The 27822-nt window shown below is 37.3% G+C and overlaps 3 protein-coding genes across 4 annotated transcripts; 2 read left to right on the forward strand and 1 right to left on the reverse strand.

Annotated features, from left to right (window-relative positions):
* Positions 1–697: 697 nt before the first annotated feature.
* On the forward strand, positions 698–5744 carry LOC103997844 (brassinosteroid-related acyltransferase 1). 2 transcript variants are annotated; one of them, XM_065166790.1, is made up of 4 exons: positions 706–895; positions 1075–1384; positions 1456–1932; positions 5160–5744. In XM_065166790.1, exons 2-4 carry the CDS (start codon positions 1154–1156, stop codon positions 5655–5657), a joined length of 1206 nt encoding a protein of 401 aa, XP_065022862.1. In that variant the 5' UTR covers positions 706–895; positions 1075–1153; the 3' UTR covers positions 5658–5744. The 2 variants fall into 2 exon arrangements, with proteins under 2 accessions (XP_009417446.2, XP_065022862.1); XM_009419171.3 differs by having other exon boundaries at positions 698–1384.
* Positions 5745–10491: 4747 nt separating this feature from the next.
* Positions 10492–11651, reverse strand: LOC135648822 (probable CCR4-associated factor 1 homolog 7). The gene has a single exon (XM_065166791.1). It carries the CDS (start codon positions 11362–11364, stop codon positions 10537–10539), a length of 828 nt encoding a protein of 275 aa, XP_065022863.1. The 5' UTR covers positions 11365–11651; the 3' UTR covers positions 10492–10536.
* Positions 11652–20997: 9346 nt separating this feature from the next.
* Positions 20998–26928, forward strand: LOC103997846 (sister chromatid cohesion protein PDS5 homolog C). The gene is made up of 12 exons (XM_009419173.3): positions 20998–21325; positions 22210–22413; positions 22523–22704; positions 23491–23617; positions 23692–23889; positions 24250–24414; positions 24567–24652; positions 25020–25071; positions 25165–25257; positions 25335–25375; positions 26105–26170; positions 26256–26928. The coding sequence occupies exons 1-12, from the start codon at positions 21227–21229 to the stop codon at positions 26671–26673; spliced, it is 1731 nt and encodes a 576-aa protein (XP_009417448.2). The 5' UTR covers positions 20998–21226; the 3' UTR covers positions 26674–26928.
* The last annotated feature ends 894 nt before the right edge of the window (positions 26929–27822 follow it).

Genomic DNA, 27822 nt, shown 5'->3' on the forward strand with positions numbered 1-27822 from the left:
GCCCAAAAGAAGACCCCATAGTTTATCTCAAAGGGAGGAGGGGAAAGGTTGAGGCTTGGGAGAGTGCAGTAGAGAGGGGCCATGATGTTAGGAAAGAGGGGTACAGGAGGACATTGCCCGGCTTCAGCTGCACGCATGCCCAGCCACAAACCAACACCCCTCCTCCTCCTCCTTTTCCAATGTCATCCCAACCCTCTTTCATAGCTACTCTCTCTCTCTCTCTGTCTCTCTCTCTGTGTCTCCTGTTGAAGGGGCTGGTGCACAGTTGGGTCCGTCCACACTGTCTAGAGTCCCAGCAATCGAGTAGGCTGTTGTGGAAGACCTAATTCTTATGCTCTGCGCATTGTCTTCAAGAGAACAAAAGTGTGCACCCTTTCCTCTTTTCTCTCCTCCTTTCAAATTAATCTGAGGTCGGGACGGTGGAAGAGATAGTAAAGTATTGCGAGTAGAGAGGACAGAAGTCAGTGGCCCTGACTCGGGCATCTCTTTCTACACTCATTTCCTTATTGTTCGAGCTGTACGACACGAGGAGGATAAGAACAGCACACGTTAATGGAAGGAAGGGTTTCGGATCATGGCTCTCTGCATGCATGCCGTAGCATGAACTCACCATTGGTTGCACTGTAGTTAAACAATCAGATTAGGGTTAGTGCATCTGCTTTTGGCACTCCCACTTACAGTAGGTAGACAAAGGAGACTAGCAGAAGCTTGCAGCCGACTCGTTCCATGACCCTACACGAGAAGTATTGGATGCATCACAAAGTCGTTGGTGCGAAAGGAACAAGACGATAGCATTCTTTTAGAGTAGCCTTTGGATGGCCATTTAGCTCGGCTGTTCTCTAACAAGCATCCCGTTTCTCCTCCTCTTCCTCCTCCCTGCTCTTTTCAGCCGAAGGTAGGGTGCATTTGAGCCATGGCAGCCAACAGAGTGGATTACCATGAGGTTTTCACCACCAAGACCATAACAGTCTGTCCACGAGCTCGCCCTCCTCATGCTCATGAGGCCAAAGTCATCCATCTCTCAAATCTGGACAGAAAGTGTCCCGCCCTAATGTACTTGGTGTTCTTTTACAGATCAACTCCACCCCTTCATGGCCGGCAGCTTTCATCTGCTTCTCTTTTCTCCTCCTTAAAAAGGGGACTGGAGGAGGCCATGTCCGATTGGTACCCAGCTGCAGGCCGGCTGTGCCTCGCCCCACCACCACCCACCGGGAAGATCAACCTGGCTTGCACCAATTCCGGTGCACTTCTGGTCGAGGCAGCCACCCGAGCTACGATTTCAGATCTCGGAGACCTAGCTCAGCACAATGACTTCTACGAACGCCTGGTCTGCAAGCCTCCCTCCGGGGCCTGCTTCGCCGACACGCCGCTTGTCGTCGGTCAGGTGAGTTCAGAACCATGCAGCTCACGACACTATGCCATGATAACATCCTATTCCTCCTTCCCTTCATGAAGGTGACCAAGTTTGCGTGTGGAGGCTACTCGATTGGGGTGGGCACAAACCACGCGCTCTTTGATGGGGCGGCAAACTACAGTTTCTTGAGTGCATGGGCTTCCAAGACGGTGGGGAGGGCAGCTGAAGGACAGGTGGAGCTCGTCGAGCCGGTCCATGAGAGAGGAAGGCTCTTGGTCTGCCATGGCCAGAGCCAGGTGAGCTTATCGAAGGCTGCCGATCGAGAAGGCGAGATGGGAGGGTTCATGGCTCTCGATCATCTGCATCAGCTGATCAAACAGGCAGTGTCTGCGAACTGCATCGTTCCCGGTGGGCAGCTGAAGCTCTCGGAGATGGACAGCACAGGGCACGAGCACTTGGTGCTGAGAACGTTCTCTGTGAGTGCTTCCATGGTGAGCAGGCTTAAGAACAAAGCTGCAAGCGGCTCCGGTGGCATTTCCTGTTCTTCCTTCGAGGTGGTGGCTGCTCATCTATGGAAGGTAATGGAAATTGATATTAACCACTCTCTCTCTCTCTCTCTCTCTCTCTCTCTCTCTCTCTCTCTCTCTCTCTCTCTGAGACATCAAATTCATCAGGAAACATATAAATATCCATGCTAATATTACAATAAAAGAATGAAAATTACAAGATAAAATACAAACATTGTTCACATAGAACTTATGATCTATATGGATACATGCAAGATTGTTCATATTGTTATGAACTAAGCCAATAATACAAACAGTTGGTGCTCAAAGACATGCTTGTTCTTATTGTTATGAAATTGAGTTAGCCAAAGATGATGCCTCATGTAAACTTAGGTTGCTTATCTTCTGATTACACAACATAGATGTCACATACAAAAGTAAGCTAGCAATCAAATCATGAACTCGAGCAATATAACAAATCAGAGAGCGAGAAGATTACATCCACTTCTTGACAATGGTGGATGTGTGTTCATATATAGATTTATTCACCTAAATCATTTACATAATAAATATTCACCTAAATCAAATCCCTTCTTTTTTCCATCAAAGAATGTGGTCTTATGAAAGTTGACTTTGTTGATGTTAATGAAAGGTGATCATTGGACTTGTAAACAAGAAAAAGAAATCCTAAAATTTTAATTTGGTGATTTCTAAATTATAATTCATGTGGCCTCTCTGATATGAAGGAAAGCATAATGGATGTTAAGTAGGATATTGGAATATAAATTTGTATCTACTTTTCATCAATGGGAATGTTGCTTTTTTTACTATGAACAAAATTAAAATAGTTGACACATAAAACTTATATGTGCAGTAATTATACATTCAAGCTGAGCTCAGTGCATGTTTACATGTGAATCTAATATGAACTGTTTTTATAACAATAGAATAATTATGAGGCTATCGTAATTTTTCGATAACACTTAGAACATGAGAATTTCTAAAAATGTGAAAAGAAAGAAAGAATTAAAAAAAAAAAAATTCTATAAGGCCTTGATAATTCATAAGGAATATACTAAGCACATAACCCTATATATAAAGACCAGTTACTAGGATTCTATAACATAAAGAATAATTTAGTATTTTAGCAAATCTTTCTTTGTAAGCAATCATCTATGATCTTGTATTCTGAATCCTCATAAACTTCCTTATAGAGCTTCCTAATTTCTCATATAGTTTGCAATCCTAAGCTTCCTATGTCTATACTTTTGATTGAACTACTAAGATGAACATGCTCTCTTGTTTTAGTAAGTTGCTTATTGTGTGGTCTTATATTCTTGTTCTCTGTGAGTGTAATTAGATACTGTTAGGTGTTAACTCAACATATGAAGAGTACAACAAACAATTTTGATTTCTTATCATAGATATCAATCACTTCATCTACACATAAAGAGCAAGACAAAGTGTCTCTTAATCTTCTTTGATCAAATTCCACATTGATAAAGAAAAATCATGCCAGTTTTACCTAAGGCTGATTTTGGGTTGAGTCATGTGTTTGCTTGTTTGCATGCAATGCATACATTAACATATCTACATACATATATATATGTACATGTTGTGTCATCTAAATTTGGTTAATAATCACTCTAAAATTGTGGTAGAAAACATTTTGGAAGCTCAAAGGATCATTTAAATGTAAAGATTTGGTTTTTCATCAAGTGTTGTTTGTTCAACATCAATCATTTGTTCCTGTCAAGTTGCATGGATTTTCTGTGTGCCATGAACTTGCTCCTTTAGCAATCTTAGAAATCCAGCTAATAGAATTCTTTTGATCACTGTGTTACATTTGTTTAGGTAGTCAAATTATCTTTTGAGATTCCTTTTAACTTTTGATTGAAAAGAATATATCACAAACAGGTTAAGGAAAATGGGTTGTTTCTCATGGTTAGGAATATCAATGACCAATGAGGAGCCAATAAAGGATAATATACTCTACAATAATGATATATGTAAAAGAAAAAAGTTTGACTTGCAACTATGATAAAGGTTTGTGATCAAGGTTAGTTCTAAGAGTAGAATTATTGATCTACTAATGATGTGATGGTAGATCAGAATTTATGATGGCAAGGATTGTGACATTTCATAGGGAAAAAAAAGTTGAATGATACTTTTATCAAAATAATGTAAAATGATTAAGAAAGATTGATCCAAATCAGTACCATCACCTGTCTATAATGATTAGATATCTACCAGTAGTTAGCACTCACCAATTTCTACAATTTGTGAGTATTACCACTAAGAATTAGGAGAAAAAACCTCAGATAAATAATATACTGTATACATTACTAGGTTAGAAGTACCTAATTCACCATGAAATTTGTGTTGAGTATGTGATGCTCAGTCTTTTCATTCATGGCTAGATTTAAGAATAACTAAATTCATCAAAAGAGGAGATCTTATAACTACAGAAATATCTTGTTCCTAGAGAACTAGGTCATTGTAAATTGCATTTGCCTGTTACAAGATGATATTGGTGTTTTCATGACACACCTAGTTCAGTTTCATTTTGTGAAGAGACTTGAGGAAAATGTGGTCAGTACAATGGTCAACTAATATACACAAAGGAAAAATTATTACCTAATAGTGGATAGGTAAATTTGACATGGAAATCATAAGGTCAGATGGTCTTGAACCTGTGGGTTTTCTAGATAGTTGGGCTTGTTTGAGATTTAAGTGCACATAAATGAAGAGTATTTTTTTGAGTCTGAAGCTGTTGATAAATCTTCATCAGTGGTTTATCAAAGAAAGCAGATTAATCTATTGAGAAATAGAAGCAGAGTTCCTGAATGATGAAAGCAGCACTGAACACTGGCCATATCTTAGCTAGCTTGTGTGGTACAATCTGTGTTTTTGGTAGCACAGACAGTAACATAATAGGATACAGAAGAAAATGATGGGAAGAATTCTACTGGAAAAGATCAAAGTAATTTATGAACACAGGAAAGTCACAACTTAATTCTCAGCTGAGTGCAAGCTTTGTTTGCTTGTTACATAATATGGTGTACAGGAGAATGATGAGAATAACTGTACAGGAAAAAGATCAGGTGATGAATGAACACAAAGAAAATCGCAGCTTGATTCTCAGCTGAGTTCAATCTTTGTTAGCTTGTTACATAATTGGCACATTATGGAAGATGATGAAAAGAACTCTACTGGAAGGGATCAGGTGATGAATGAACACAAGGAAATCACAGCTTAATTCTCAGCTGCATTCAATCTTTATTTGCTTGCCACTGCAGGTGAGGACTAAAGCCTTCAACATAGCGAAGCACAGAATGGTGTGTCTCCAATTTGCAGTAGACGCGAGGGCTCGGATGCGTCCGCCGCTGCCGAAAGGCTTCACAGGCAACGCCTATGTCCTCTCCTCCGTTGCATGCACCAGTGCCGAGCTTGAGGAGGCTAGCCTGGCTACTGTGGTTGGAAAGATCAAGGCGGCAAAGCAGGCAGTGACTGACAGCTACGTGATGAAGTATCTGGCAGCCCTCAATGCCGCCCCCCAAGTGGCTCTCCCCCCACTGCCGGAGCTGACGATGGTGTCGGACTGGACAAAGACCCCGTACCACAGCATCGATTTCGGGCTTGGGAAAGCAGTCTTTGTGACTCCCTTGGCCACTCCATTTCCTCAGGTTGCGTACTTCATGCAGAGCCCGAGTGAAGCGGGAAGGATGGACGTGAGGATTGGGTTGCCTCACATGCATCTGCAAGCTTTCACCCACTACTTCCTGTCTGCAATGTAATGACTAATAAGCTGGTCATCAGACATGCAATTGATGTATGTTGAATAAGTACCTAACGCTGGCAACAAGCAGATCTTTCTACTTCAAGCTGGTCATACATATCGTCTTCAAGATTTGACTGTGTTTCTTTCAATGGTCATGTTTGGATTTCCTGGAAAAAAGAAGGGAAGAGGTCATCACAAACTGAACATGTAATTAAACACATTTCTATAATTCATTGGCTTACTGCTGTCAATACCACGAAAAAGAGGGTTAAAACTTGGAAGAACAAATCCATATCGCCACCGTTTCAAATGGCCCCTTTTTCACAGTGGTGAATCATAGAATTAAGAGCTATATTACATGAGGAAAAGATAAGTAACAGAAAGTGAAGTTGGATTTCATAATCGTTAGATCTATCAGCAGTTATGACACACAATTTCCAGAGAACCAACTCTGTGCAACAAGAAACCATTGTGCAGGAACAAAGGAGGCAGATGGAAAGAGTCAAATATAAATGCATGCCTTAAACCAAGAAGTCCAACTCAACCTGGGTTTTCCTGTGTACATGATGCCTTCATCATGACAAAAGGAATCAGCACAGCCTGCTTGCTCATGTAGACATCCTTCTTCTTCTTCTCATGATGAAATCCAAGCATATATAAGATCTGCTGTGATCATGAGATCAATAAATGAGTAGACGTGAAAGATGGCATGTAAACTGTAAAGGTTAACTAAACTTCATGATTCCAGTTGATTCCTCCTCATCAAATGTCACCAATGCATCCTTCTTCTTCCTCTCATGATGAAATCCAAGCATATATAAGATCTGCTGTGATCATGAGATCAATAAATGAGTTGACGTGAAAGATGGCATGTAAACCGTAAAGGTTAACTAAACTTCATGATTCCAGTTGATTCCTCCTCATCAAATGTCACCAATGCATCAATTGCACTGGTTTTTATAAAGGAATGAAAGCTATGCATAAGACAGTGCAAAATTTATGATATACAGTTACAGAAAATGGACACATTTATACAAATACACGGAGAGAAAGCAGGGCTTATCTCAAACAGCAGTTGGTCAATGATACTGGAATTTGTTAAGTAAATACAGAATAATGACCACTTATCAACTATTTTATGGCACTACACAAATATTACCCCAGGCCAGGGAAAAATAATCAAATTTAAACATCTTTAACATAGCTGGTCTTATCATGATTTGCAACATACAGCTGAAAATATTAACTGTTCTGGCCAACATGACTTCTGAGTTTGTGTCATCTATTGAGTATGTATCATCGAACAAAATTTATTCACTATATAACGGGGAAAGAAACTTTATTTGTATTTTGTAAAATTACATTTGGATCTTTTTAAAAAAACTTCCAAATCATGATTGCTTTAAGTGTTACATGCAAAAGTAAAGGACTCCCACCTGCCTACAATGGATAATACACTAAACTGTTTATCAAGAATGCTATCGCGAGATAGAAGATTATTCCACCGACAGCTACGCTCTGACTGCCACTCCATGTGTATGCTGCGCTCACCTGGAGTTCTGGAAAATTAATCTTATGATCTACAAATATCCTAAAGACAGAATGTGCCATGAAACATATGCCTTTAAGGTAATGTTTTACTCATAGCATATTCCTGAGTTACTAAATTGCAGCAATCAGGAAAAGGTCAATGAAATACCAATTCATTGCATATGGATTAGGTGGTGAAACTAGTCACGACTTTGTTGCTCCAAGGAGTACTCTCTCCACTCCCATATCATCAACTACCTAGATGGCGTTTTTCGTTTTTACTTCTACATGATTCTGAACTTACCTCTTTTCCTTGAACTAGAAAAATTATGTAAAACAGAAGTTGAATGTAATATAATAATATATAATACTCGAGATCATTTTACTCTTTCTGATCGGATATATAGACTGCTTAAAAACTAGTCACAGATGAAACCACACCGAAATCGTGGGACAACTGAAAAAAAACTACATATCATGTACCTTAATTGAGTTCCAAAGCAATCTTGGGGTAGATTGAAGCAGAAACAAGATATGTTATAAACAAATAAATTTACTTTTATCGTAATATACTTTATATGAGATCTCATTAGAAAGTGGAAGACAGCAACCCAATATAAAAATGAAAACAGCAAACAACAACAACAAGACTGTAAGTCCCAACATAAAAATGAAAACAGAACAAACAAAAAAGACAATGACAAAACATTATGTTCCAGTTACCTAATTTCCTCTGCAAACGATGCAAAATGCTACTTCCATTTTTGTTAAGTTGCTGTTCATAAAAGAGGTCCTTGTAATATTAAGCCAAATCAACTGTAAGAACACTATTACCATCCATCTCATCCTGCAAAGAGCTACCTTCACACAGATGCAAATCAAGAAGCTAGAGTATAATCTAGCAATAAATGTGTGAATGATGATACCTGTATCTATATTCCATCTTGCCTAATGGCAATGTTCATGTCATTGTTCTATTTAAGAATATTAACAAAGACATGTTGTAAAAAGAAAAGGATGCAGAACTTCTACTCCACAAATCTTGTTGGACATGAAGTGTACCCTCAGAGTGTTTCATTTTTCTGGCATATATAAGGCACCAATACAAGAACATAGGTACTAGCACTATTTTTCCTTATTGCCAACCCTTGATCGTACAATACTAGTCATGACAACAGATGTAAAACTAAGCAGTTACAGAGATACAATATGGCCTCTACCATTACGATCCAAGTAAAATGAAAGCCCAATAGCAAGTGAACAAAAAAATCTGTAACAACATAGAGAAAAGAATATATATATATATATATATATATATATATATATATATATATATATATATATATATATATATATATATATATATATGATGAACACAGTGACACTCCAAATCACTTAAACTCCAATTAAAAGATCAGAATTGCTGATACATATCCAAATATTCATATCTATGCAAATTTGACCGCCTTCTAGCATCCCATTTGTGACAAAAAGCCCTGTCACTCCAATGCCAACTTACAATCAACTTGAAAATTTTCAATCCTGACGTAATCGGAAGTATATTTAGGCCAACCAACCCATTGATCGGGTTGGGAGGGACAAGGTTGGGCCTGACCAAAGTCGCAACCCTGTTTTCCATTGAGGTGGTAATACGAACATACAAGTAAAACTGCATGCTCACTTGGCATGTTATCCAACAAAAAACATTCTGGAGAAGATAACCAAATGAATTCATCAAACATCAAAATGTAAATAGGAGACCTCCATCTCCATACAGGGGTCAAGAAGACACGTACCAATCTAGTCAATCTTTACTAGCGAGCTCCAAAATCTTCTAGACAAGGTCATGCACCCTCTTCAGTTTCTTACACCTTTGTTAACACCAGGTTCTTAAAAGCTTCATCAGTTGCCTTGTTTCTTGCAGAATCTTACTTATCCAGCACCTAAGACAAAACATAAAATTACCAATGGCTAGAGGTCTAAGATATGACAACACAATGAATGAGCCACATTTGAATACAAGGTTTGGGGAGGGTCACTATATACAACAGAGGCAATTTCATGACTCGCAAACACTGATCATCCAGGTCAAGAATGAGCAACCTTATGTGACACCACTACTCCCTCAAAAATGGTTTAATGTTCAAAACAGCCAATCAATTGAACATGAAAATACTTATTCAAAACTGAAACCCAATAAACCCAACCAAAAACAATTAAACATTTCTAGTCATAAAAGTGTGCATAGTACAAAACATACAGTATTTGACATGGAACCTCTATTTTGCAACTCCAACATGATATAGAAAATTTGCAGCTATTCACTGATGACAATAGGAATGGGATCTTAATTAGGGAACGATGCTAAATTTAAATGGCAGAAATGAGAATGTTTAGAATACCTGATCAGTGCTTAGTAACAAACAGATGCATTTTAAAAAGAGATGAGAATGTCATGGAACCTAAAGGCTAATGGACACATAGAAAGGTAGACCTTAATGGTTGCTTCAATCACCTCCTACTACCAAGGAGAAACCTCCATATTACTAATAGGGAAAGGATCTGAAACTAAGGGAGAATTATCACATATAATAATATCAGTTATCCTTTTCGCAACACAAAAAGAGGAGGCACAAGGCATCACAACCTAGCTATATGACTTGATAGACCTAGAACAATGTGACTGAAAATGCTTAAACCAAAATTAGCAGCAGCTTCATCTACCCGTATAATTTTCTTTTCAACAGATAAAGCTAGATTAGATATCTACCCGTATAATTCAACTTAACAGATTCTCCTATCACATTTGATGCGGACTAAACTTGAGAGTCAACTATTACTCTAGATTTTACCCATGAAAAAGTCAGATATAATAAGGGCTTGCCATCAAAAATTAAAAAAAAATTATAAGTCTAATGCAAAGATCTAAACTCAAAAGAAACAACAATAGTTTATCTCAAAACTCTATATTACACTAATTGAATATGCAAATTAAACATACCTTGAGACAGCTCGAGCCTCCAAGGAAGATAAACACCAAAGAAAAGATTTGTCTTGCATATCAGCTGAAGAGGACCATACACCATGTCAAAGGAAGGCTATCCACGAGCACCTTTAGGCAATCCAATTGCAGCAGTTCAAGCTATTCAAATTTGCACTTAACCAAACACAAGAAAAAGCATTGGCAGAAAATGCATTCTTATAGAAACCAAGAACCTACATGGAAAAACAAACTACAAGAATTGGTAGCCGAGATCAAACATATACAGGAACAAGAGAATATCAAAAGCATCAGATGCAAGGACACCACACAAGGTAACTTCTATAATAATTCACTTTTTATTTTTATTTTTTTATTTTTTGGCTCAATGAGCAGTCTGCCCATTCTCAACACCCAACCCGTACAACACGCCTGCATATTTCTCAGTAGAACCATTGAAGAAAGACTCCTTCAACTTCCTGAAAGCACACGAGGTGAGCAAGCTGTCTGAACCGGCCTGGTGGCAGATCCCAACCCTCTCGACATCGAGCAGCTCGGCGAGCTTGTTGAGCCCCCCATGGAGGCTGTTGCAGAATTTCATGAGGTGCTTGATGTCGTACACGGTCGGAAAGTAGATCTTGATGAGATTGAAGAAGCCGGCCTGGGTCTCCGGGAGGTTCTGACAAGTGAGCAGCTTGAGAAGATACCCGAAATCGTAGCCGCTGTGGAAGGTAACCCAGTGGACGGAGTCATTAAGCACGATGCCCGACGACATGAGGAGTTCGCCAAAGCGTTGGGCGTCGATCCCTTTCTCGTTGTTCTTCTTGAAATCAATGCCGCTCTGACGGAGGAGCTCGATGGAGTCGGAGGCGAACACGTCCCGCTGGATGTCAAACTCGCGGAAATTGAACTGCCAGACGCAGCCGCGGTCGGTGCCGCAGGTGGGGAGGCTGCCGTGCTCGTCGGAGAGGGTAAGTCCCAGTTGGATGAGCTTCAGCATGTCGACGTTGGCCTTGAGGGTGGCATAGTTGAAGTCGGAGCTGGTCCGGAAGTTGCCCAGAGGGCGGCACACGATGCCGGGGAACTCCGTGTCCATGGCGACAAAGGGGAAGTCGTCCACGATCTCGCGAATCAGGGCGAACTCTTGCTCGAGGTTATTGCTCCACACCTCGCGGATCTGGACCGTCTCGTTCTTGGGCAGGATCGACGACATCGCACCAACATCAATCGAAACCAGGAATCTGAAAGATGATCGATATAGGACCGGGGAGGAAAAAGGACGTATCTTTGGCGAGCAGAGTGGCGGGGATTTCAGGTTTTCAGGGATCACACTAAAAGGGGGGAGAAGGGATCCGGGAGATTCTTTTTTTGTTATTGAGATCGGAGGAGGAAAGAGCAGAGGAGGTGGTGGCGTTCAAGGACGCGGCATGAGCCGCTCCGCGAGGGCTTCGACCATGGAAGAGGATGCGGGGGAGTAGATTGGGAGATGGGCGATGGGGAAGAAGAGGATGAGGGCGAAATAATGCAGCGCCACTCGTTGCCGGTGCACTGCTGGAACCGGTTAGGCCTAAGGAACCGACGCGGCGTGGCGAACTCTGGTTGGTTATCGAAGGGAATATATTTTGTGCTCGTGGACTTCTTCCACTGAACGTTCGACACGTTGTCCGAGTCGGGTCCACATTTTGGGCAAGGACGGGATCCGTGGGGACGTGGCGGGTCCCAACTTGGGCCCACGAGAAGGCACGCGTTTTTCTCCTTTATTATTATTATTATCATTATTGTTAGTAAATGTTATTATTATTATTACTGTTGTTGATATTAAAACCTCCAGTTTTGGACTTAATTGCAGAGTAACTATTAAAGGGTTTCCTTTTTCTTTTTGCTCCTCATAATTTCGGTATATTTAACATGATATATATCAGATAATAGTTAATATATATCATTTAATTAATTAAAAAAAATTTATTAATACTAAAATAAGTAATAAAATAAAAATGAATTGTTGACGACTTCATACAATATGAAGATAGAGATCGATTATAGTATTATACACAGTCACGTAGAGAAAACGAAGCCTTATGATAACATAGAGAGATGAGAGCGAGTGGGAGGGAGACAAGATTGGAGTGAAGTAGTAGGCTCGGAATTCGGAGTCTGGGTCCTCTCCACGCTCTCCACCCTTCCTGATTCTACCTGCCTCTTCCTCTAAGCCTTCTACCTACATGTGACGTCGTTGTCGCCTTACTGTAATGGCCAATTGCATGTGACCCGATGTCTTCTTCTCCACCGCCCTCCACCCTTCGTCGTAGACTCCTGGAGGTCGTGGCCTGTGGCCACAAGAGGTCCTATGGCGTAGGCGACATGACTGAGCTGTGCCCCCGCCTCCCGAGTTCGCACGAGTCGGAGAGGCTCGTGGAGCTACCGTAAGCGGAGCCCTTCGACTCTAGCTCTAATGAGATGATAGAGGCGGAGACGCGATGGAAGAGTGAGGCTTTCAAAGAGCTCCAACGGTTGGTGGGCAAGCTGCAGCTCGGCGGCCACAACGCCGACGAGGATCAGGTGAAAGTGGCGATAGCAACGACGATGGAGGCGCGGATGCCCGCGAAGGATGGCTCTAAGGCGAGGGAGACTCTCATGATGCTCGGGGCAATAGCATAAGGATCGCTTCAACGCTAGTGGCAACAATTAAGGGTTAGAAAAAAGTTTTCTTTAAGTCCTACTTAGTTCATACGATTTATAGAAAACTTATTTTTCTTTTTGGTTGCAAATCAAACACCTCAAATGCGAGATAGATATGAACAAGACTAATTGATTTATGTGGGTCCTAACCTTTTGGGGTATGATTTGAACATCCTCTCTTCTTATATGTTTGTACATTTTGAGAAATTAAGATTTATAATCTCATGACTTTGATATTTTATAAGTATAAATCTTTGAACTTTGAAAAGAAAGGGAGTTGGTTCCTCTTTAGGCGTAATGGTAGCTTCTTTAACTTCTTCTCCGCCCAATCTTAAGCCATCACTTAAGGCATTGGCCTCAACTAACGAAGAAAAAAATCGTGAAAAACGTGACTCATTCTCGATGAGGAATCAAAGGTGGAGTGGATTCTTGAAAAAGAATCGAATGGGATGCCTCATGCTCTCAAGGTGCTAATATTTTTAAAGAGTTTCTAAAATTTAAAGTCCTCGTAAAGAAAAAAAAACAAAGAGACAAAGGTCAATATTTGACCTATGCAATGGCAAGTTTATGCCCTTCGCATAGCTAAAGATATTTGACCTATCGAATCTAATTTCAGACATGTCATTGTAGTCAAGATAGAAGGATATAAAAAAGATAAAAAATATAAAGCAATGTCAAAACTGCAAGCAATATTACTGAGGGTCACTGTGCAATGCAATGGGATAGTAAAGAAGATCTACCACTCCTTGGGTTTTGCTGAATGTGGATTATCATAATGAGGTACTAATAAGTTGAGTCATGAGTCCTATGTCGACCCTTAAGTATCCTATTATTATAATATGGTTAATTTATTTATCTTTGATTTGTAATATCATTATTACATCATAACCACGTGTAGGGTATTGACTCCATTATTAATCAATAGTCTCTTATGATCAATAATCTTTACAAAGATATGAAAATGTTGAAAAGAAAGAGAAGACTTCTAATGCTTATCATCAAAGTAGATGCTCGAGAAGTCGAGCTAGTGAGGTAGCTAGAGGAGGCCAAACAATGCCTCATAAATCAAACTAAATAGTTAAAAATTATATAAAGCAACAATCACACACATAGAAGATAACATGTTATGACTTATACAAGAGTTAGACTTAATGAAGATCTATAACTCTAAGCTTATTGAGCAAGTTGTCACAGCCAACGAGTGGATCATGAGTGTGACTGAACAACTGACCACTTGAATGAGTAAATTCATAATCTAAGCAATGAGATAGAGACTTTAAGGGAGGCGTTGGAGGCTAAGAGAACTATGATACTAAGGTATCAAGTAGAGATAGGGCTTGAGGAGGTTAGGTGTTACCTCATATTAGAACAAATATTATGTCACCTTAGCTCATTTCAAAATGAGCCATCTCAGGGTGGAGATTGATGAAATTCTATCCACCAAGTATCTTTTAGGATCTTAATAGCGCTAAAAAAGGGATGGGGTTCAATTGGTATCATAGTAAATCTTAACTAACTTTAAAGCTTGATTAAAAAACTCATATAAAAAATATAATTAACCAAATATTAAGTACGAGTAAGAGTTATAAGTGAATAATAATAAGTAATCATAAATAAGAATTACAAGTAAGAGAAGGAATGCAAACTGATTTATAGTGGTTTGGTCTGACAGACCTATATCCATTATCATTTCCTCTTCCCTCGAGGCTATCGGTTTTTACTATCGATATTTTTTCTAATGGACAAATATCAACTACCTTTGGTATAACTTTTTTCCTTTTTATAGGCTTATGAGAGAATCTCCACACTCACTTTCATAAGAGATCTCTCACCTCTATAACTTAGTAACACCACTAAACTCAAGAGAGAGGAAGAGACTCAAACAATATTTAAAAAAAGAGATACAACACTACATAAACTCAAGAATAGATATTTGATCAACTAAGCTTGAGTGAGATATTTATAAGCCTCTTCAAATTGAGATATAGGTAGCACTACTATTGGCATTGGATAGTACCATCATCATAATTTTTAATATCATAATTTTGAACTCCGATGGTACTACCATCGTAAAGTTTAAACTATAGATGGTATTACTACTGCCCTAGATAGTACTATTATTGTCATAGGTGGAACCATTACTAGGAAGGCCAACCAGCACAAACAGTGCTTATCGGTTTACTCATACGATATTATCACTTAGGCCTGATGGTACCACCACCTAGGCCTATTTTAGGCTTCCCGTTTAGCCTTCTAATAGGCTCAATTCGGACCAACTTCAAGCCTAATGACTTTCTTAATAAGTTGACATTGTTTTGACCTAATGCCAACTCAAATTGACCCAAAATGATATTAATTAAGTTTTTAATAAATCAACCACATATCTAGCACATTTATGAAGCTTTCAGCATGTTGTGTGCTCTTCTAATATGTCATCTAATCTTCAGACACTTCGTTTGAACCTCTAACACATCACCCTTTCCTTTGGCATATCACCAATTCTACTAGCTTGTTAAGTTTCTCATGATATCCATTCTTCCAACATAATATCTAATTCTTCCGGCATAATGCTTAAACCTATAGAACAAAGTTTGTTCTGACACGTTGACCAATCATTTGGCTCAATATCCAATTTTTGATACGATAATTATTCGATACAACGTCCAACTCTTCCACTTGATAGTTGGCCATTTGATGGTCCAAATCTTTGGTTGAAGTGTTTCTTACATCACTTATCTTAAAAACATATTAGTCTAATAAACTCATCAATTAATTTTATCATCAAAATTTGAGATTCAATAGTATCTAAAAGACCAAAATGTTCTTATAGCTACTTAAGTGCTCGTTAATGATGATAAAATTAATTTTATCATCAAAATCTGAGATTCAACCAAAATAAGTCCAATAAACTCACCACATTGTCGTTCTGCTTAGTTTGTTATCTTGTTGTGTTATATTAATTTTTTTTATCATTAAATCTACTTACCCAACTAAGTTCATGTATCTTTACTTTATTATATCACCAGGCTTGTCCACTCGATTTATCTTCAATTTTGATAGGTCAATGTCTCAGTTTGGTTGTAAGGGTTGATTGAGTTGGTGTTGTCTATTATAGAGTAGTGAAGCTTTCTTTCCTCAAGTTATAATACCTACACCCTGAAAAAATATATATTTTTACTAGCGATGCCAAAGAAACAATAGACCAATGCTTGATGCTTGGAGCACAATCACCCTATCTTGACCCCAAGTGATACCTTAAGAGTATAATTTTTTTTAAAATTTGTAATGTATCATGTTTTTTATAGCACTACTCTTTTTGTTGTTTCAAAGTGATAGGTTTCACCTTGGACAACCTCGATGACCCGATAGGGTCATTCCTAATTTGATGCTAGTTTATCCCAAGATCCAATTAGCCAACTAACTTTAACTTTTCAAAGCACCAAGTCCCCGTAGTCTAACTCCCTAAGAGTGAATACATCGATTATAAATCTTAACCATCGTTTTTTTTGTATCTCAACACCCTTAGGTGTGCTTTTATTTTAACATTGCTGATTAGGTTGAGTCCAACCTAAAGTTCTTAAATGGAGATTATTTCCAAGATTAGGTATTGAGGATTGCGAGTGAGCTGGTGGCATCACCTATTGGGCTAACTGGGAAAAAAGCAAACTGACAACCTATATCATGCCTATTAGCATCTACACTTGTTGAGTGAGGTTTAAGAACATATTGGTAAGTACAAGTATATGGTTAATGATCATCCTTGGGGTAAAAAGATCCGAGTCATTGAATATACATTATTATCTCATCGGTGTCTATGTCGAGATAGATGAACCAATGTGTGAAAATGATAATTGCTACCCCCATTAGGTGAAATACTATAAGTCAAGGGGCAAAATCTCTTCGCTCCATTCGTATGATATTATGCTCACCTTCAAGTACCAAAAATATTATGAGAATATATCGTTAACATCCTGGTCATCCTAATATAGTTTTTGACTCATGTACGTAGGATTGTCCATGGTGCAAATTACAAGCTCTTGAGGTGCCACTTATATAAAGACCAAGGACGAGAAAAGTTTCTCAACCTTATCCCTCCAAAGCTCAAGTTATTAATATGAGGAAGATGAGTGTAATGATAAGCAATAAAAATTGATCCCTTTGTAACGGCATAAAAAATGAGCTTTTATGCCCAATCATAAAATATAACACCCTACTTCTAATACTACCCATACCCTATAAGTATAATTAAAATAGAATGTCACTTTTTTTTATTTTTTTATTACTACTATTAATAGGAGTATAGTGAAAAAGTTAATAATTTTAAAAGTAAAATATGTTAATTTACTAAATAAAATGACAGAGTTTTTCTTATACATAGTGATTTTGACACATGTACATAATTTTAATCTTTACCGAAAAATAAAACGCACGTGACTTGTCCAAAAGGTATACATATAAAAATGCTCATAGGTCATTGTCGATATCTATACTGCCATGGGTTCACACATGTTCATTTTTTTATCCAATCTCTTGAGTGTGGCATTGGTATTTTTATCTATAAAATAGAATCTATTATGAGTAATCACTCAGTAAGCATAACTTTTTATAATTTTATTTAAGTGAATATGTATAATGTCATATATATAATATTTTAAAATTATCAAAATAAGTCATTTAATAATAAATATCTCATCCTTTGACTTCTTTAGCAAGTATAACATACAAAATAATATATGCATAATAAAGAAATAAAATTTTACATCAAAATAATTGAAAGTGCTTATATACACATGTAAAAAAAAAAGTATATTCATTGACTTTTATACATTATATCATAACATATCCATGCATTCCCGTGGCATGTCATTATAATTATAATGTATATATGTACTCTGACACAACATATAATCATATATGCATATATATAATATATTTTATTATAATTTATATATTTTTATGCTTACATAATATGTATATTAATATTAAGCTCATAATAATTATATCATTCAAAATATATTTTTTTAAATATATCATAAATATGATAATTTATGTTTTCATTATTTTATAGTGAATTAAATATGTACTCTGATACCACATATAATCATATATGTACTTTGACACCACATATAATCATATATGCATGTCATTATATGTAGTATGATATATAATGTGCATTTTTACATTATATATCATACTACACGTCATACTACATACATGTATCACATGTCGGAATATATTTGTGCACCCTCACATCACATATAATCATATATGCATACATACAATATATTTTTATTATAATTTATATATTTTTATGCTTACATAATATATATATATATATATATATTAATATTAAGCTCATAATAATTATATCATTCAAAATATACTTTTTAAAATATATCATAAATATGATAATTTATGTTTTCATTATTTTATAGTGAATTAAACTTATATTTATCTAATTTAACTCACAAATGAATATGTTAAGAAAAAATCATATTCCTTAACGATCGAGAATGTTATGGACTAGTACACCGATCAAATTAGGAGTATAAGATCATAAGATATCTTATTAAGAAGTATATATCTTGAGTTGATGATTTATAATAATTTATAATAATTATTTATAGAAAAAAATAATAAAATCTCTTATAAAATAAACTATTCTCAACATAAAAATGTATTTAAATTCTACCATTAATTTTTTAATAACTCAATATACAATCAAATGAACTAGTTAATATTAATCAAACCATCGTATAATTTTATGAAAAAAATTTCTTCACTATTTTAGTTGATCGAACTATATTGAATTATTATGAAATTTTACAAAAAAAAAGAAGACATATAGAATTAAATATATATCAAATTTTAGCTTAAATAAAATTATTTGAAGGCTAAATTACCCTCTTAATTTAACTATTAATATCTATTTTGTTATGCTAAAACTATTCTAGGACTATCTAAATTTATAAACTTCAGATCTTAGTGCATAAAGATAGCATTCACTTAATTTTAAATCGTACAGAACCATAAGAAACTTTTAAAAATATATCAAAAGAATAGAACTTAAACATATCCTTATAGGGGTGAGTCAATTTAACTTAAATCTCTTTTCAAAAAATAGAAAGTTTTAAGTACCTCTTTACACTTTAGTACCTCTCTTCTCAAAAAAATAGACAATCATAACTCTATATACTAATCTCATATTAAAGTTATACAAGCGGTCTTAAAACTATAAGAGATTTATATAAAACATAAGTAAGAATTAAAGATTAATTTGAAGTATAAGTTATTCAAAATTAATAAAAAAAGATCAGTCTATAATCTATAAAACTAAAATTCTAGGTATAGTAAGGGAAGAATTAAGTTTTTCTTACCTCAATTTTTCTTAAAGTTAGAGTTTCCTACTCTTATTAGAAAAGTTGAAAGAATAACTAAAGAAAGAAAGAAATGATTATAGAATGTCAAGTGGGTATAAAGGATAAGACTAAAATAAAATAGAAATACATATGTGATTACTAATATAATTATTATATTATAATAACTTTAATTGAGTTTAATAAAAATAATATTTTTAATCTAAACTCATCCTTTAATCTTAATTTTTTAACATTTTTAGTATAATATTACTCTTTGATTACCATCTCTATTTAATTTTTCATCATTTTATCCATTCTTAAGTAGCTTATTATCTTCTACATATGTGATATTTAAAACTCAAACTTCCTTACATTTACTAAGTTTTAAGATTTACTAAGGGTTGATTATAATTCAATGATCACTTTCAGTAATTAATTCATGCTTATTATCATAACTTAATCTGATACTCAAATTTGATAATACACTTAGGTTTATTGGACCGAAGGACCATGCCATTTTATTATAAAATATGCTTACGGTAAATATTGATGCTAACGCATACACAATAAATGCTTCATAGAATACTAAGAAAAATATTTTTTTTAAAATATATTTTAATTTTAAAAGTCAAAAATATTAGCACGTTATTTATTATATTTATAAATATAGACATCATAAATCATATTACTAAATGATGATAATATATATATATGTATTATTTATGTTTTTATTAACATATTAGTTATAATTCAATATATGTAAGATCGAACACTAGAAATAAAATATTTTATAAAATATTATAAGATAGTCTTTAACTACTAATAATAACATTAACTTGTCATTTTCCTCCATGTGGGTAATAAACTAGAGACAATTTGTAATTGCTTATCTTGAACCATTGTTCACAAGAATAGATAGTGGGGGATAACATTTGCCTCTTTTTAATTGAGACGCTATATAAAGATAATGTGTGGACTGTTTAATGGTATTCTTCCTATCATTATTATGACTTTGATTTTAAATTCTAAATTCTAGGGATTTGAATTGATCATTGATTCTACTTCAAGCCATTTCTAACTCAAATCATTAGTTTTTTTTTTTTTTTTTTACTAAAATTTAAATAAATAATAATTTAAAAATATAAAAAAAATATATTTTAAATCATGAATCATTGATTCGAATTGGAATCGAATCGATTAATTCTGGTTCTCAAAAATAAGAAATTATAATTGAACAGTCTAACTTCGATTCTGATTTAGTTTGATATCGATAAATTATCGACATAGTTAATTTTAATTCCACCTAATTTAATTTCGATTTAGTTTTGATTTTAATTGAACTACGATAAGAACTACTCTACCGAGGCTTCAGTTCTCTACTAACATGAAAGACATTATAGACTCGTACAGATTAATGCAGACATTTGACGTATCATTCTCGATGACATCCCAACTATGTTTCCGAAACCATGCATTAGAACGAGAAGTCATGGCAGGATCCTTGGAATCGTGACTTAAGCTAACGACTAAGGTAACGACCCGGCCGTGGCGGTCACGAGCTCGACCACAAAACATGTGCAGACTGAAGTCACAAGTTCCGTTCGCCGTAGAGGCCGTCGCTCGTCGACAATCGCAAAAGCGGATGGTGCTCTCGATGTGCGCCACGTCACCTTTTTTTGGTTGTCCCGCGTCGGATGGGGGAAACACCCGTTTCACCCGACCCGAGACGGGCGTGGGTTTAACCCGATTGCATAATACCCAATAGGAACCGTCGCGTCCGCTTAAAACGCCTCCCTGTGAGACGCCCCCTCACCCCGTCGCTATGAAAGAATAGAGGAAACCTAGGCGAGGCAGCCCTAGCTCATCACCACCTTCTCCGCTTGTCACAAACCCTAGCTGTGGCTCGCCCGCCCATCGGCCGTAACGAGGGCCTCGAAATCGATCGCTTCCGCCCCATTCTCTCTCCGTTCCCGAGGATTTTCATGCCGTGATCGCCTTTGCGGGGCGGTTCGGGCTCGGGATCTGGAACCTGGCGAAATGGCGTCCGCGGAGGAGTTGGAGGAGCGGCTGCGGGACGTTGGGGACCGGCTCGCGTCTCCTCCAACTGACGTCGGCGAACTCCTTTCCCTGCTCGATGTAACTCCTTTACTTCTGTATTGGTTATAATTTCCTGTTGCTTGGGTCATGGGTTTCTGCAAGCGTGCAAGGGAAAAAGGGGTTGCGGATGAACCCTTATTTGGTCAATCCGTCTCTTCTAACTTAACTCTAGTCGTCTGAAAACTCCTATGATTATCCTCTTTCTAGGGCTCTTAGTTGAAACTTTTGTCTTCGTTAGCTCTGTTGGTGTTCATTCTCTTTTCTATATTGATGATAACGTGGTACGAAAATTTAGTGTTACTGTCATGAACCGCTGAATTATTTCTGAGCTTTGATTGTATTCCATACTGAGAATTGAGTGTGCTGAGTGTTTAGTGTAAGGTTCTTGGTTCTTTTTTTTTTTTTTTGTGGGGGGGTGGGGGACACACCTGTGGAAATATCTTCTCTATTGGTTTTTTTCTTTTAAGTTATGATGTTGCTTTAGATGCATTGATCAGTGGAATTTTATGTTTTATTGTTGTCCAATGAAGAAGTATGGTTAGTTTTGTCCGTCATTGGGTATTCACTTTTCGCTGCCTCAGCGTTATTTAAGGTAAAAATTGGCAACAATTTTGTTAAGATTCATGCTAGTGATTTGGCTTAATTCTGACCTTGAAAATTATTACTTGTACATGATCAGCACTTAAATAGTTACTATAAGGCATCATTGTAAATTAGACAAGAAAATATGTTAATGCCTGCTTCTTCTGTACCATGGGCACTCAAGTTATGTATCTACTGCATGGTTGATCCTGACAAACAAGGAAAGTTGAATTTTAGTGGAGGTGGCTTCAAAATATCATGCACATCAAGCTTCACATTTCTGACAATTGGTCCATATCATTGTTTTGTTGTATATTTAAAATCTGCACTTATAATTGCAGGAAACTGAAAGTCTTTTATTGAGAGTTCAACAATCACCAAGTCAGTCGATGTTAGATGCTCTTCGCCCTACAATGAATCTGATGGTTGAGAAGAAGTTTTTGGAACACCCAGATGAGGATGTGAAAGTCATAGTTGCTTCGTGTACCAGCGAAATCACAAGAATAACTGCACCTAATGCTCCATATGATGATGATTTAATGAAGGTCTGGAGACATGGATTCATAGTTTCTCTCTCTCTTGCATTAGCATAAATTTAACTTTTTTTTTTGCTTAAATTGGTTTTCTAAAACCTTTTTTCCTTACAATATATAGGTGGTATTCCAGAAGATTGTTGATGCATTTGAAAATTTGGATGACACATCCAGTCGCTCATTCTCTAAGAGGGTTTCAATTCTTGAAACCGTTGCAAAAGTTCAGTCATGCATCGTGATGTTGGATCTGGAATGTGATGCTATGATTTTAGATATGTTTCAAATTTTCCTGAGAACAATACGGTGAGGGTAGCTCTCTCTTACGATAGAATTATAGTAATCGGCCACCTTTAATATATTTCAGATGATTTTGTTTGGTGATTGTTTAACTGTACACTTTTGAGCCACATGCAACTCATGTCCTAGTGCCAGCTTATGTTTTCTTTTCTTAATGTTTCTATGAATATCAGGTAATTTGAAGGTTTGTTGGAGGGCTTTCTGAGTATTATTTGCCAAGATAACCTTGCAAACTTTCCTTTTCAAAGCCTCCCTATAATGTTTTTGCTTCATATGCATAATGTTTCATGAAAATTACGAAATTATATAACCATAAATCCCATTCAAGATGCCTTATAGAATGGAATATTTTCCCATATCTGAATGCAATTAATTGTAGCATTCTCTTTATTTGATTCATCTAGGAGTGTTGTAGAGACTCCAAGTCATGCTCCATTTTGATTCTCGTTACCATGTGCTTGTAGTTCATATCATGATTCCATGTTTTGCTCGAGGTTGAATACTACTTCGATGGTCTGTTGGGTTGGTGGCACAGATTCCAACACATGCCTCCCAACACCGTGTATACTCAAATCTTAAAATGTTCCATGGCATGTGCTGACGTACCATGTGTTATTATGCAGCCATGTGCTAGATCTGCTTTGGTCTGGTCAAGGATTGGCATTGGCCCAATACCTGAACGTTAAACTATGGTTCATATCATATAATTGTTGTACATCTGATGCTTGTCTTCATTGCTACTGTGTCCTTGGCGACGTTCTTTTATATTTGTGTTCTTTTCAAAATTTTCAGGCCAAATCATAGTGAGAATATTTTTTGTTCAATGGGAACCATCATGACAGTTATATTAGAGGAGAGTGAAGAAATTTCCCCAGAGCTTCTCTCCTGCCTCCTGGATTCGGTGAAAAATGATAACAAAGTACAGTATTACTGTAATCCTTTTTCTGTCTGTTGGCTTTATTATTTTCTCATGTTTTTGGTTTTTGTGCTCAGGACATCTTGCCCATTGCTCGCAGGCTTGCAGAAAGAGTAATTGCTGACTGTGCCTTGAAATTGAAACCTTATCTGGTTGAATTAGCTAAATCAAAAAAAGCCTTTTTAAGCAAGTATAGCAGAGTTGTTGCTTCTGTATGTCAAGAGTATTCTGATCAAGTGGAGCAAAATGACATGAATTCTGCTGCTGATGCTATGGTGTGCCAATCTTTTTTTAGATCATAATTGAGTTTTTTTTTTACAAAGTTCTCCAATGTTTATGCTAAAGTTCAATTTTTCATATAATAATTTAGGTAGTATATGCTGTTTTTTGTCCAAAGAAGCTTAATTGGTGTAGCCAATTTACTACTGGAATTTTTACTCTGAATGATCTTGTGTTTTACATAATTTATCAAGCCTCAAAAGTCTATCTTGTGTGTATTTGTACCACAAAAGACACAGCATCACAGATGGTTTGATCAACACACCACATATTTTTGTTTAATGTGAATCTCATTAGCCTGATATGGTTTTTAGGAGTTGTTTTCTTTTTTGGTTGATTAAGTTTTCATGCTTCAGGCAGATGACAGTAAATTATCCAAGAAGACTGAATCTTCTCAAAAGCGGAAGTCTGAACTCTCTGGTCATGGTAACCAAATGAAAAATAAACGTGCAGCTAATAGAGATTGTTCTGCTATCTTGGGGTTAAAGGCTGGAAGACTAGACGACACTTCGGGTCCTAAGGTAATAAGTTTAGTAACAGATGAGCTGGTTATTCATTATTGAACATCGTCATTTTAAATATTTGCTACACAAGCAGAGCCTTCTTTCTGTGTCTGTGTCTCCTATTGACAATGTCCATTATTTTTCTAATTCAGTATTTTGTCTACATGTAGAATCCTGGAAAACCAGCTCAGGTTAGAGAACCTGATCAAAGCATTGTTGGCCTCAAAATTAAAGTATGGTGGCCGGATGACAAAAGGTGAGTATGTCTTAATTTCATTCTTTCAAGATTACTTGGATGCCTTGATTAGTTGGTGTGAATTTGGACATGAAATATAGTGGACATGACTAAAACACAACAGAGATTGATGCGTGGCATCATTATGCTATTATCCAAAGTTATTTTGTTCTGTATGAAAAACAAAATGTGGACTACTGCACATTGGAGGTTTGGATTTGAGAAATTCTTTTCATATGGGGTAATGCATAGTGGACATGACTAAAACACAACAGAGATTAATGTGTGGCATCATTATGACCTTGTGATTGCTCAACATGGTTTTATTCTGTATGTTTTGATAAAAGAATTCAAAATTCCATGCTATTTACTTGTGTTTTATTCACAGGTTTTATGATGGTACTGTTGAAGATTATGATCGCACGACAAAGAAGCATAAGGTATCAAATGACTTGATTCTGGATCTTTGATTTTCTCATTTGGCTTGTTGTTCAATTTTCTGGATAGCTTGCTGATTTTGTGTTCCTCTTGAGATTCTCTATGATGATGGTGATGTAGAGGTGTTGTTGCTGAAGAACGAACGTTGGGATTTCATTGGAGATAAAATAAGAACATCTTATTTTATGGTGAGTCAGAATTGCCTAATGTAATTTTTAATTATGTGGTATTCTAGTGCTGACTTCTGCTGTTTTATAATCTGCAGGGGCAAACAAAAGATGATTTCAGTCCTGATGCTTCTTCAGAGTACGTACTGGTTTTATAATTTGAGCACAACGCATTTTGGTGATTAACCTCAACTTTACTACTTATTAACTCTTCATCCAAAAATCTAGTAGACCTATTTGTCTTTGTGAAAGCATTGGACCACCATTGGCTTTAACTTTCTAGTTCCTAGCAGCCTATTTATTCTCTAGAGCTTTGGTCATCAACTTTGCAAGATTGACAGCAGTAGCCCATAGTAAGTTCAACATAATCAAAAGAAATGAGTCCGTTATTGTTATTAGTGGTCAGAATTGAAATTAGGGTATGATCTGAGACAATTTTTGGGTAAATGATGTGCAATATGGTCAGGTGAAGAGAATGCCAATGGGGCATTTGCAAAGTACAGGTGTTTGAATGAAATGCTAGCCCAACCATCTCTTTTGTTACACCATGAAAAAGATAGCACTGCATACAAGGTTAATCAAGGTACGAAGAAACACTTTTCCACAGTAGAACAAGGAAAGGCATGTGTTAAATATTTAAGAATACAGTTGAATCCCCAAGAGCTAATGATAGAAGTTTGTGCAGCAAGTCACAGTAAACATCGAGCTTTATGGCTGATTACCTATAGGTGTTCCAAAAACTTTTATGGGTCCCCTATTGAACACGACGGAATATCCTCAACATGTTTACAGTTTCATGTTTAAGCTGTTGCTACTTTATGTTAAAGTTATTTTTTGGTCTTTGACATTTTTCTTTTTTTGGGTAAAGCAAAAGAACGAAGAAACATTCAAACCATGTGGCAAGGGAAACCAATGTGGGAACACCAGTAAAAAGGTTGGTAAATTTACTTCTGCTACACTGTCATTTTCATTTGCCAAATGATGCAAGTTCTGAGTGACTTTTCTGGGTACATTGTTAGTGGTACACATTCCAGCAGTACGGGCAGCACAGAAATTCGTAAGCGGAAAGGTCGACCTCCTAAAGTGGCAAATTCCAACCATAGTCTGTTATCCGGTGATGACAGTCCAAACATATCAAGCAAATCAAAAGAAAAGGCTCCAAACAAGCCAAAAGATGATGTACCTAAATCTGGCACCAAGCTCAAGAAGGATGGTGAGAAGGCGAAGGAACACAATGAAGAAACCCATAAATTGGATAAAAAACCTAGGGATATGGCCATTTTGGAAGCAACTGGTGAATCAAAGACAAATGGAGTTCCGGTGAAAGAAAAATTGAAGGTTCAAGAAACAGGGGCATCTTCCGCAAAGGTTTCATCAAAAGAAGCAGAAAGTGAGGCATCAGCTGCAAAGAAGCGAAAGATCATGGGCAATAGTTAGGGAATTGTAGGTTTATAGATTGTGTTGTCAAAGACCATCATTTCCTTCAGGTATATATGACTGCTGTCATTTGCCTAGTAACCTTTTATGCTGGTTTTGTTAACCTCTTTTATCTTCTTACTGTGTTGGTGGTAGCACGGCTGAGCTGTCTAAATAGGTTTAGGAATGGATGGGAGAGCTTGTAATGTTTTTGATACCTTGGTTCCTGCGATAGGAAGAAAGATGCAAGCCTCCACTGGCTCTCTTTGAAGCTTATGAACACCCCAGAATCTTTTTTTGTTTCTGTTTCTACTATTTATCAAAGTTTTTCTCCAATCCTTTTTAATCCTCATGGTTTTATGGGTGATGGTTGTAGGTGCCAATGTGCTCATACTTTTTAGAGTCCCGAGTGGAAGCTTCCATGTCTCTTTGTTTGATCGGTCTCTAGGCTTATTGTGCGTTAGGATGTTTTCAACGGGTGATTGACGCCTTTAAGATTCGTGATTCAGTTCTGTACGGTCGATGCATGATTAGGATGCTTCGGTTGCCACCTTGGCGTATTCGGTTCGACGTGGTGAGTCGGAAAGGCGGAAGTCGGTTCAACGTGGGCGGGAAGAGCTTCGAGACGACCGCCAGCACCCTCGCCAACGCCGGCCGCCACTCCATGCTCGGCGCCCTCTTAGAACCTCCGGCCGCCGGCTGAGGGCCAGGCCGAGGACGCCGAGTACTTCGTCGACCGCAACCCGGCGTACTTCGTCGTGCTTCTCAACCTCCTCCGCGCCTGCAAGCTCCACGTCCCGCCCAACGTGCCGGATAAGCTCCTCTACCGCCGCCCGTTGGCGCCCCTTCGACGGCGACCACCTCCGGCTGGCGGGCTTCCTGTGCGGCCACGCTTCCTGGCACGGCCATCCGCGCCGGCCCCGATGGCTGCTGCTGGTGCGTCGCCCACGGCAACATGGTCCACGTCTACGACTTGATGCTGAGGGAGCACCGACCCATCAGCCTCGACTACCAGCAGGTCAACGACGTTGGCTACTTTGACGCCGACAGCATCGTGGACACCAGCCGCGAGCGTCTGGGGAAGCGCGACGAAGAGATGGCCATCTAACATCAACACCGAGGAGGAGTTATGGTGGTTCCATATATGATTTCTCCATCGGTGGCGACCGG

The sequence above is a fragment of the Musa acuminata genome, chromosome BXJ3-9 (genome assembly GCF_036884655.1).
Source record: "Musa acuminata AAA Group cultivar baxijiao chromosome BXJ3-9, Cavendish_Baxijiao_AAA, whole genome shotgun sequence".
Taxonomy (NCBI): Eukaryota; Viridiplantae; Streptophyta; class Magnoliopsida; order Zingiberales; family Musaceae; genus Musa; species Musa acuminata.

What these genes read in the sequence shown, in the direction of transcription:
- LOC103997844 (XM_009419171.3), top strand. Translation starts at nt 914, where the DNA reads ATGGCAGCCAACAGAGTGGATTACCATGAGGTTTTCACCACCAAGACC. An exon ending in CGCCGCTTGTCGTCGGTCAG is followed by an intron (nt 1,385 to 1,455) that starts GTGAGTTCAGAA and finishes CCCTTCATGAAG; the next exon opens with GTGACCAAGTTTGCGTGTGG. An exon ending in TGGCTGCTCATCTATGGAAG is followed by an intron (nt 1,933 to 5,159) that starts GTAATGGAAATT and finishes TTGCCACTGCAG; the next exon opens with GTGAGGACTAAAGCCTTCAA.
- LOC135648822 (XM_065166791.1), bottom strand. Translation starts at nt 11,364, where the DNA reads ATGTCGTCGATCCTGCCCAAGAACGAGACGGTCCAGATCCGCGAGGTG.
- LOC103997846 (XM_009419173.3), top strand. Translation starts at nt 21,227, where the DNA reads ATGGCGTCCGCGGAGGAGTTGGAGGAGCGGCTGCGGGACGTTGGGGAC. An exon ending in CGGTGAAAAATGATAACAAA is followed by an intron (nt 23,618 to 23,691) that starts GTACAGTATTAC and finishes TTTTGTGCTCAG; the next exon opens with GACATCTTGCCCATTGCTCG. An exon ending in ACGACACTTCGGGTCCTAAG is followed by an intron (nt 24,415 to 24,566) that starts GTAATAAGTTTA and finishes GTCTACATGTAG; the next exon opens with AATCCTGGAAAACCAGCTCA.